Here is an 11,699-nt window from a genome sequence, read left to right on the forward strand (position 1 = left end):
GCTTTAAACCATAAAACCAATAATACCACAATGGACATTTGTGAAATTTGACAGATAATTTTGTTTCTTTTTTGTTCCTAAAACCAAATCACTGATTGAGACACAAACATGTTACCAACTGCTGAGTTTCAGGGTTTTTTCAGCATAGCACATACGTCTGGATGGAATGGTGTGTAGGCAGCCTCAGATCCTCCTTGCTGTAGATGAGCTTACTAAGGCTGCACACATTCCTCTTTTCAGACCGGTCCTGCAACCCCACCCTCTTGAGCATCATTTCACACATAGCTGCACCAACTGTGGCTCCTGCAAACACGACTGCTGTGGTCCCCACCTCGGCTCTGCCGTCAGAGAACGGGTACTCTCTGGACACAGAGAATGCTTTGGGAGTGTTTGTCTTTGTTATCTGCCTTTTGTATTCTAGGTAAGTTATAAGGATCTTAGTATAATAATCTTGTCAAAGTTCATAGTGGAGTCAAGGGAAGCTATTTTGCTTTCAGGACCAGTGTGAGGAATTAAAAAAACAACTGAAATGTCTTTAATGAAAAGTCCTTTACTCATCTCATTTACTCAGTTTGGTATATTTCCTTACAGTTCAGAAAAATCATCTCATCAGATTAATTCCTTCCAGTTATACAGAGATGCCTTCTTTTTATAGGAGGATAAAATCCTCACTTGACCCTACATCTGCTAGAATAGTGGCTCTCAAAATCAAGTGGGTTATCTCTTTAGAGAAAAAATCTTGGAGTTAGAGGTGCAGGTCAATGGTAGGTAAAGAGCTTCCCTGGCATGCTCAAGGCCTTGTGTTTGATCTCTAGCCGTGCAAAAATTTTAAAAATTCTTTGTTTTCTGACTGTAATACATAATTCAACTGTAGAATTATTATCATCATTATTATTATTTTAAAGTTTCCAGGAAAAAAGAGGGCCGGGGATGTAGCTTAGTGGCACTGCACCTGCCTTCCTGGCAAGCACAAGGTCCTGAGTTTGACTGCGGGTACTGGGAAAAAAAAGTTTCCAATTAACATGTTACTCATTAACACCCATCCTCCCACCCATTTTTACTGAGGCTTTTTGTACAATGGCAGATTTCAATTTTTTTTTTCAAAAAAAATTTTTTTTTTGGTAGCAGGGACCAAACTCGGGACCTTGTGCTTGTGAGGCAGGCACTGGAACCACTGAGCTAAATCCCTGGCCGTGCTTTAATTATTATTTACATTTTGTCTTTTGAGACAAGTCTCACTATGTAGTTCAGGCTGGCCTTGAACTCACTACATAGCCTACGCTGGCCTTAAACTCATAGGGATCCTCCTGCCTCAGCCTCCAGAGTGCTGGGCTTACTGGTGTGTACCACCACACCCAGGTCTGCTTTAATAATTAAAAAATATGAAATAATCAAAATAGGCAAGGATAATTTTATATAAGTTTATAAAATAAGAGAAAATATGGATAAAATAGGAGATGAAGGTATCCTCCCTCCAAATCTACTTGTCCCATGTGAGTAACATTTTGGTACATAATATTTTAGATTGCTTTCCTTTGTTAATTCTCTATCTCTGTGGATATAATTTTGTATGTAATTGTATGTGCATCATTTTATATCATTTGATGTATAATTTTAAAATTAGGATCATGCAATATATACATTTCTGAAATACAAATTTGTGGATGGCTTTCCACATTATGTGTATAGATTAACTTAGTTTTTAAAAAAGATTGCTTAGGCTAGGTGCAGGGATACCTGCCTGTAATCCCAGCTACTCTGAGGCTGAATCAGGAGAAGCTCAAGTTTGAGGCTAATCAGGGCAATTTTGCAAGACCCAGTTTCAAAACAGAAAGAGCTAGGGAAGGACCTAGGCATGGTGGCACACATCTGTAATGCCAGGTCTCAGGAGGCTCAGGCAGGAGGATCACCAGCTCAAGGCCAGCATGGGCTACATAGTGAGAGCCTCAAAAACAAATGAAAACATAAAGTGAAGGGTGCTCCTGGGGAAGTAGCTCAGTGGTAGAGCACTTACTTACCATGTCTGAGGCCCTGTGTCTCAAAAAAAAAAAAAAAAAAGATCCTTAGAACGGGAATTGGCGAACTACAGCCCTCGGGTTGGCTTCCTATTTTGTAAATAAAGTTTTCATAGCTCAGAAGTTTACTCATTTGTTTCTCTGTTGTCTATGACTATTTTGCTTTTGGCCTAACAATTTTTATTGAGATAGAATTCATATACCATAAAATCCACCCTCCTCAAATACACAGTTCAGTAGTTTTTTAGTATTCACAGGGTTGTACAACCATTATGACAATTTTAAAAGATTTTTGAGCTGGAAGTGTAGTTCAGTAGAACATCGCATGCCTAGCTCACATGAGGCCCTGGGTTTGATCCCCAGCCACTCACAGAAAAAATTCTGTTCTTCTGAAGTGTGCCCACTAGCACTCACTGCATGTTCTTCATCTTTCCTGCCTCTGGCAACCACTAATGTACTTTATGTGTCTGTAGATTTCCCCCCTGGACCATTTCATAAATAGACTTAAGGGTACTTTGGGAGAAGTGCATCATTATACTTACATAAACTGAGATGGCCCCTGTAAGCTTAGGGGGCCATGTTCATGTGTGCGTCCTGTGCTCAAGTGAGATGTTGTATGTGGTATATGACTGTATGTGGAATCATAAAATCCATGGCCTTTTTTAATTGTCTTTTTTCACTGAATATTTTTGAGGTTCATTCATGTTACAGTACATATCAATATGCCTTTCTGTTTTTGGAAATACTGTTTTTCATTTTGTGGATATACCGAATTTTGTTTATATATCAGTTGATGGATGTTTGGGTTGTTCCACTGTGGGGCTATTATGAAAAATGCAGCTATTAATATTTGTGTGCAAGTTGTTTGTGTGGTTGTATTGAGAGGATAGGGAATGGTGATTGAACCCAGGACTTTTACAGTAAGCTACATGCTCAGCCCTTTTTTTATTTTTTGTTTGACACAGGGTCTAGCTAAGTTTAAATAACCCAGACTGGGCTCAAACTAGTGATCCTCCTGCCTCAGCCTCTCAGAGTGCTGGGATTACAGACGTGTGCCAACACACTTGAAGTGCCTGTTTGTTTTTAGTTCTGTTCAATATATAGCTAGTGCTGGAGTTTGTGAGTTATATGGTTAGTGCTTAACTTTTTTTTTTGGTACCGGGGATCGAACTCGGGTCCTTGGGCTTGCAAGGCAGGTGGTGGAACCACTGAGCTAAATCCCTGGCCCAGTGCTTAACTTTTTGAGGAACTGCCAGAATGTTTCTGGAATGGCTGCATTTTTATTCTAATCCCTCTAGCAGTGCATGAATTCTTTAGTTTTACCATCTCCTAATCATTACAATGTCTTTTTTATTGTAATCAAACTCTAGAGGGTGTGATACATAGCATTTCATTATAGTTTTGACTTACATTTCCCTAATGACTAATGGGATGGGCATCTTTTCATGTAATTATTGGTCATTTGTGTTATTTTCCATAAAGAAATGTCTATTTAAATTTCTGTTTTTAAATTGGGTTGTCTGTGCCAGGCATGGTGGCACACACCTGTAAGCCCACCACTCAGGAGGCTGAGGCAGGAGGATTGCTGCAAGTTCAAGGCCAGCCTGGGCTGCATAGTGACTTCAAGCCCAGCCTGAACTACATAGTGACCTTGTCTCAAGGAAAAAAAAAAATGGATTGTATTTTTATTATTTCTAAATGTGGTTTGAGGTGGGCGGTCCAACTTTCTTCTTCCTGTGAATAGTCAGTTGTTCTGCTCTATTTGCTGAAAAAAACTGTTCTTTCCCCAATTAAATTGTTCTGGCATCCTTGTCAAAAATCAGTTGATTCATAAATTTTAAAAAGTTTATTTTATTATGGTACTGGGGGTTGAACTCAGGGCCTTCACACTGAGCTATCTCACTTAGGTCTTTATTTGCTTTTGGTGGTTTATAGTTATTAGTGTATGGATCTTAAACTTTTTTATGGTATTGTAAATGCAGTTGTCTTAACTTTTGAGTTTATTTCTACTATATAGAAATACAGTTGCTTTTTGTGTGTGTGACAGGGTCTCACTGAGTAGTTCGGGTGGGCCTTGAACTCACTACGTACCCCAGACTGGCTGATTGAACTTGTGGCGATCTTGCCTCAGCCTCCCAGTGATTACAAGCATGCTCCACCACAACAGGCTTGCCTTTTGTTTTGTATAGTGATGTTGTATTCTGCAGTCTTGGTAAACTTAATTTATTGGTTCTAATAGTTTATGTGTGTATATTCCATAGCATTTTCTGTGTACATGCTCAGTCATCTGCTAATAGAAATAGTTTTACTTCTTTGGGATCCTTGTCCTTTTCCTGATCTTAGGGGGAAGGGTTTTAGTCTTTCACTGTTAAGTATGATGTTAACTCACAATTTCACCTGTGTACTTTGTCAGTTGGAGAAAGTTCTGTATTCCTACTTCAAGTATTTTTACTTTGAAAGGGTATTGATTTTATCAAATGCTTTTTCTTCTGTTGAAATGATCATGTAGTTTTTGTCCTTTTATTTGTGTGTTCTTTGACTCAGTCATATAACTCAGGTTTGTAGGGAGTGTCTGGAAATGCCTAGCTGATTAGAGTTATTGTTAAAGAGTTCTTTGAATAACAGACAAGACAGGATGATCAGTGCTGGGGCAGAAGGATGCCAGGGGAGCTGTAAGGAGTGGGAGGAAGCTTCTAACCCAGCCCTGAGAGGCCTGACATTAGGGCAGGCTTCCCAGAGGACGTGTCCCTGAGTCAGAGATGAGTGTTAGCTGAGATGAGTGGTAGAGGTTGGCACATTCCCAGCATAGAAGAGGCACTTGTTCACATTACTCCAGTAATGGTAGCAGGCACTGTGTGCATAGTATGCTTTGAGAATGAGCCACTGAGTAGTAACGTGTGCAAGTACTGTTAGTCCTGTAATAGCAGGAAGCAGAGCTGAGTGAGGTGGTGCATGCCTATAATCCCAGCGTTCAAGGGGCTGAAGCAGGAGGATTGTGAGTTCAAGGTCAGTTTGGATACATACTAAGAGCTGCCTTAAAAAAAAAAAAGCTAGGCATTGCACGTGCTTGTAATTCTAGCACTCTAGGAGATTGAGGCAGGTAGGGGAACTTAGCAATTTAGTGAGACCCTGCCAGATAATTTAAAAAATAAAAGCTGAGGATGTAGCTAAATTCGAAGACCCTGGGTTCAGTCCCCAGAACTAATGGATGAGTGAATGAGTAAGGGCAGGGGATATAGCTCAGTATGGAGGCTCAGTATGGGGATGAGGGGTGTGGGTAATGCAGCAGGTCAAGAATTTAAGTTGGACCTGCAAAAGGCCTTCAGCCTCCAAAGTATGGGCACTCAGAAATAACCTTCATGTGTACAGGCCAGAGGCAGCAGTTTTTCATGGCTTCTTTCTGATTTGTCTTCCTTGGAATCACTTTGCAGCATCCGAACTTCCAGCCACAGCCAAGCAAAGAAGCTGACCCTCTCGGGGAGTGACAGCGTGATCCTTGGTGATACAACTGCCAGTGGAGGTGGTGATGAGGAAGATGGACAGCCTCGGCGGGCTGTGGACAATGAGAAAGAGGGAGTACAGTACAGCTACTCCATCTGCCACCTGATGTTCTGCTTGGCTTCCTTGTACATCATGATGACCCTGACCAACTGGTACTGGTAGGAGGCATAGATAGAACATATGGAAGACTTCTTAGCCCTTGTGCTGCCTATAAAATGTTTAGCCATTGTCCTGACCACAGAATCTCTTCTTTTACTCCTATTATGAAGCTATGCTGGGTGCTCTTTTGTAAAATACTTTTGACTTTGCCTCCGCTAGCATTAAAACCCAGTTGGGATTCTTTGCAATACAAATCATTTGGAGCTGAGTTGGGTTAAGACAGAAAATTAGGACATAAAGCAATCTAACCTATCTTTGTTTACTAGTTTTCTCTGTGCTTAGAGATGGCCATTATCAGAGTATTCTGGTCAAAGTAATAATGCACTCAGGAAGGAGTTTCAAGGAGGCCATTTCAATCTAGACTTTTGCCAGTAATTGGCCAGATATTCCTGGATAACCTTGCCCCAAGAATAGCTGAAGGCTTTTATGCTGGCATGAAGAAAAATGCCATTTGAAAGTAGTGTCCTATACTCATAATGGCGAAAAAGAGCAACTTCCTTAAGTCCCCTACTAGAACCCTCTGCGGGTGGCAGTGCCAGCCAGTCTTCACTGGGAAGTTTCTTGGCCTTGGCTGGGGGGAGCTGCAGGATGTTGATACCAGGTTCCTTTACTGTTTTTGAGACAGGGTCTCACTATGTAGTTTAGGCTGGCTTGAACTCATGTGATCCTCCTGTCTCAGCCTGCCAAGTGCTGGGATTCCAAAGGTGTGTGGCACCATGCCCAGCAAGGTTCCTTTACTTGATGCTCTTATTTTCTAGCCCCGATGCCAAGTTCCAGACTGTGTCCAGCAAATGGCCAGCCGTGTGGGTCAAGATTAGTTCCAGCTGGATGTGCCTCCTCCTCTATGTCTGGACCCTTGTTGCTCCACTTGTCCTCACCAATCGGGACTTCAGCTGAACTTCTGGTTGCCAAGGACACTGCTAAAGTTCATAAAGGTCACCTTTGCTGAAAGCTCATATCCTTTTAAGTTTGCTTCAACTAAACTACTAAGTGAATGCTTTGTGAATTTGCCTATATTCACGTTTATATCAAAAGGCAAGATTGAATAATGCTCAATGCAGAATCTGAATTTTTCATTTCTATGTTTATTATGTTTATTTGTAAGGATATAGCACAAAGGGAACATTTTTATGCATTAAAGTGAACTACAGCTGTGCTGTGAAGAAAGTTCTTTATAAAGACCTATAGGTTCCTACAGTTTTGATTTAAAATACTAGAAGAATGTTGGATATTTGAAGCTATGGTTAATATATTTCTATTGAAGTCTCAAAAAGCAAAAAATAATGCATTTATATGACATTTTCCTCTGTGAAGGTCTTACTGTGTGATATAAGCACACTGTTCAGTGAGTAAACTCTTCAGAGATGTAGCATTGTAGTTCTCGGGCAAGGATTATGTAGGCAAGTCCTTCCCCAGAAGAGTGGTTGCTGATAAGCCTACTGCTTCTACATCTTGAGTTTTTTATTTCCTTTTTTTAATATGACAGCATTGATGCTGCTTCATACAAGTCTGTGGCTTTGCCAGATATGTAAATTTCAATAATTGCTTTGTAGGTTTGATTAAAATGAACATTCAGTTAGGAAAACATTGTAGTGTATATGTAATCTTGTTATGAATATGTAAAAGTAAAGTGCATGTAAATTTATTATATTTGCACTAAAGGTATTTGATTAAAATAGAAAGATACTAAGCTTTTAAGGCCCTTTAACAGCTTTTTGAGATAGCAGCCATTCATTATTTTTGGTCAGTCACAAGTTTATTTGGTATCTAGCCAGGAAGCTCCTCTTCCTTCTAAAACTTAGTGAGCCAAGTCTTGAAATCGTTAAAAAAATCATCCTGGGGCCAGGGATTAGCTCAGTGGTTTCGCCGCCTGCTGTGCAGGCGCAAGGACCCAAGTTCAATCCCCAGTACCAATAAATAAATAAATAATCAATCACTCAATCATCCTAAATACCTTCTCCAGGTTAGACTTTGGTAGATGAAACACAATTAAGGTGCTGTCAGGAAACATTTCCTGACAGGCAGCATAGAGGGAGATAAGTAGGTGCAGTGGTGCACACCTGTAACCCCAGCACTTAGGAGACTGAGGCAAGTTCGAGGCCAGCTTGGGATACACAGTGAGTCCAAGGCCAGCCTGGACTACCTAGTGGGACCTGTATCAACAAACCAAAAATAAAGAGAGGTAGAATAAAAACAGTTCTTTCAAGATTCACTGATTTTTCTGTGCCAGGCCCTGTAGGTTCTATACCTGGAGGTACAGATAGACACCTCACGAAAAACATGGTATACATAGCTCTTTCACTTGGACTTAGGTTTAGATGGGAGTGAAAATGAGCTGATGGGTGTTTACAGTCTGGTAGATTAGCACTGTGATCTCAAAATGGCAGAGAACTCAAGAGAGGTACCTGGATAGAGGGTGTCACGGTGGACTGACTGGAGAAAGTGCTACCTAAGCCAGGAACTGTTGTGGGAGTCAGATAAGAGAGAAGTGGTACGGTGAGATGACATTGCCGAAGGATAGCCAGAGTGACATGCTAATAAAGTCAGAGGTCAAGCAGGGATGGGGGGAAGTATCAGGGGATTGAGTGGTGAGGGCTTTATAACCCGCCCTGAGAGCTTAGACCTTACACGTTGAGGGTGACAGAAAGTATATTCAGAGTGACATGAGCAGACAATGTCTTTAGTCACTGGCTTCTAGAAAGTGGTTGGATTTAGAGATGATACTGAGATTTGAAATAGAGAAGCAGGGGAGAAATTGACAGCTGAGGGCAACTTGGTAATTAGAATTTTAACATTGGCAATTAATTAGATCTAGGAAAGAAGTTGATTTCTTCAGTGATTAATCATCCAGGTAGATGGTAGTTCCACTTATAGTGGACCCTTGACTTACAAACTGAGTTTGTTCCCAAGGGCTGGTTGTAACTCAAGTTGGTCAGTTGCCTTCAGAGTCTCCTATATAATTTTAGGCCACACTTTCTTCCAGACAGATCTGTGTCCTTAGAGAGACTGGCCCAGGATTTCTCAATTAACCCCACATAGGAAAAGATGTAATGTTTCTTCCAGAACTCTTTAAGGGTTAAATCTGTATCCGAGACCATCTGGAAGCACAAGTGGCCAGCATATGGGTCATAACTCAAGACTTTGGTCATAAGTTAAAACTAAAATTCTGGTCACAACCCAAGTTGTTTGTATGTCAGGCTGGTTGTAACTCGAAGGCCCACTGTATTTAGATAGGAAGCAGGAAGAAGCCTGGATTGTGTTACAGCAAAGAAAGTGGTCCCTTGGGAATGGTTATTTGGCTAATAGTTTAATAGATCTTTTGGATTTCCATCCCAGCTATTTTCTAGATGTTAAACTGATCGGCTAATACCGAGTATATACTATGCTTTATGATCCTGGACAAATGGCTCTACATCTCTTTGCCTCAGTATTAGTACCTTATACATAAGGCTGTTTGAAGAATACAGCTATTTTGCAAAATCCTTAATCCACTTTAAGCACTCTGACAGTGGCTGCTAATCTCAGTGTGGGTTAATATGAGACTGGTGGTACTCTGGCCAGTGTTGTTCAGAAGTTGATGGAGGGTGGATTGGAGGTTGTCTTACAGAATGAAGAGGGGGCAGTCTCAGTTGGAGGTAGGGAAGTAGCACTCGATGTGAATTGTTGGAAGCACCATTCTTTACTCCAGTGGTTTATGGTAGGTTCACATGCAGAGATAAAGTTGCAGAGGATTTGCAGGGCAGCTAGGTTTGGCTTTCAGTCTCTCCCGTGTAAAGCAGATACCCTACTTTTCCTTCACAGCAGGGGAGCCTCAGTAAAAAACACTGAAGGTTCTAAACTTCAAAAAATTCTAGTGTCCCATCTCTCCACCTTATATAATTCAAAATAAAAGCAGTACTAACCTGTAAAATAATGTAACAGTCCAATAAAGTTTTTTACTTTTTTGTCATGATAACTTTGATATTAATTTGAAGTAAGAAATAATTTTTTAAAATTTGGGGCAGTGTGTCTCCTTTGGTTGGTCATCTAAGAATGTTAGTTCTGCCTGTTACTAGGAAACGCAGTCGTTCACTGAAGACCCAGCTGAATTATACGTGTGAGTGCTGAATGATACACAAATGCATTTTGAGTAAGCCCAGGATCATACAGCAGGGGAATATTTGGAATCATTGGATCTCAAGGTGTCCTTTCATTTCAGATGAGTCACCTGGTGTTTCATCACTAGGAATAGGCCTGTGTCCCCTGTGGCTGCCGATTGAGGGCCCTGGCTCCTGGATCAGTGGCACACTTTAGGGATTCATCAAAGGCCACAGCAGTGGCTGCCACCTTGCCCAAGTTACAGCTGTGAAAAAGCTGGTAGGCCCATGTTGGATTAGTTCGCTCTCTAGGTTGGTCTTGTACTCGGCTGGGAGATTAAACTTGAGAACCAAAAATATTGCCAAAGAATGACATGAACTTGGTTATCAGTATAGCTTTTGATGTTCTGGATCAGACCATGACTCAGGTCTAATTCAAAACAGGATAACCTTTTTCCCATTATAGGTCTTTGCTTGATTGTATTTTTCTTTTTACACATCAAGCTAAAGTGAGTATTTAGATAACATCCTGCATTTGATTTGTATAGATTGATAGCAGATACCAGGCTTATGCTTATTAACAGGAGCTGCTGGGGCTGGGGATGTAGCTCAGTGGCACCACGCCTGCCTGGCAAGTGCAATGTCCTGTTTAATCCCTGGTACCAAAACAAAACAGGAGCTGCTGTTCATTTCTGTACTCTTGTTGTGTTGGTCTGCCCATCCTGTTACTAGGTACTCAAATCTGTCAGGCTCCTTAGTGTTGTCTTCATTTCTGCTAGGTGACTCAAGCCACACAGTGCCTCTGTCCTCAGGTAAAGAGTAATTAATAGATACTACATAGCTGTGTAGGTGAAGAGTAATTAATAGATACTACATAGCTGTGTGCGCTACGTGCTGGTTGGATGTATCTGCACTCCTGTAAGATAGTAATTACCCTCTCCCCTTTACAGAGCAGACTGAGACTTAGAGAGGTTAATAACTTGGCCGAGATTACCCAAGGAGGCAAAGCTGAGACAAACTAGGGCTTGAGTTCTTTTCTCAAACAGACTTCGTCTTTGGGTCTGCATGGAGACATAGGGGAATCACTGGGCTCATAAAACTACTTATCATTTAAAGGAAAGTTAATACTGTTGCATGGAGGCAGTCACTAATATCTTACTACGTCATTCTGTTCCTACAGGCTGGCACCTAGTCAGAAAAGAGCCTAAACATTGGTTAAAATAAATTTCCCTAAAAAGCTGGGTGTGGTGGTGCATGCCTATAATCCCAGCACTCGGGAGGCTGAAGCAGGAGGGTCGAAAGTTTGAGCCCAGCTTGAGCCAACTTAGTGACTCAGTGAGACCCCCGTCTTAAAAATAAAGGGCTGAGAAGTTGTAGCTCAGTGCAGAGGTCCAGAGTTCCATCCCCAGTACTGGGAAAAACAAATCCCTAAGTGGTACCCGAAAGGATGTTATTATAACTTTATTTGGTGCTAAGGATGGAATCTAAGGCACTGTATGCTTAGTACACACTCTGCCACTGAGGAACCCCCAGCCCTCCTCACCGGCTTCAGATGCAGAAATTTAAAACTTAACTGCCATTGACTGGGACTGCCACACCAGTAATGGGATGAATAGGCACTGAGAGAATGCCCTTTCAGGATATGGAAATTGGCCTGTTGCTGTGCGGAAAGAAGGACTGGAGTTGTTAGCTCCCATTTTCCAAAGTGAGAGAGAGACCATGTTTTAGCTGCTCTGCAGCTTCCTCAGGAAAGGCTGGCCTAAAGAGCTACTTGTGCTGCAGTGTAAGGACTTCTGGTTGCACCATCAGAAGCTAACAGAGCCTGCATCCAGTGTTGGGAGTTTCTCAACTGCCTCACCACCATACCAGACCCTCTGTGGGGACCCAGCTGCTGGCTACACTGGGGCCAAGTCTGTGCCCCTTCATAAAAACAAGATGACAGGTAAAG

General features: G+C 41.5%; 1 protein-coding gene across 1 annotated transcript in view; it reads left to right on the plus strand.

Annotated features, from left to right (window-relative positions):
• The window catches only part of Serinc3 (serine incorporator 3), a 32,166-nt gene extending 22,536 nt beyond the window's left edge, over positions 1-9,630 (plus strand). Inside the window, exons 8-10 of the mRNA XM_004858187.4 lie at positions 241-421; positions 5,447-5,674; positions 6,434-9,630. Coding sequence (XP_004858244.1) covers positions 241-421; positions 5,447-5,674; positions 6,434-6,572 — 548 coding nt within the window. The 3' untranslated portion in view covers positions 6,573-9,630. The remainder of the gene's footprint in view (positions 1-240; positions 422-5,446; positions 5,675-6,433) is intronic.
• The last annotated feature ends 2,069 nt before the right edge of the window (positions 9,631-11,699 follow it).

The sequence above is a fragment of the Heterocephalus glaber genome, unplaced genomic scaffold (assembly GCF_053883595.1).
Source record: "Heterocephalus glaber isolate CG9 unplaced genomic scaffold, H.glaber_assembly_v1.0 deba00001673, whole genome shotgun sequence".
In the NCBI taxonomy this organism is placed as follows: domain Eukaryota; kingdom Metazoa; phylum Chordata; class Mammalia; order Rodentia; family Bathyergidae; genus Heterocephalus; species Heterocephalus glaber.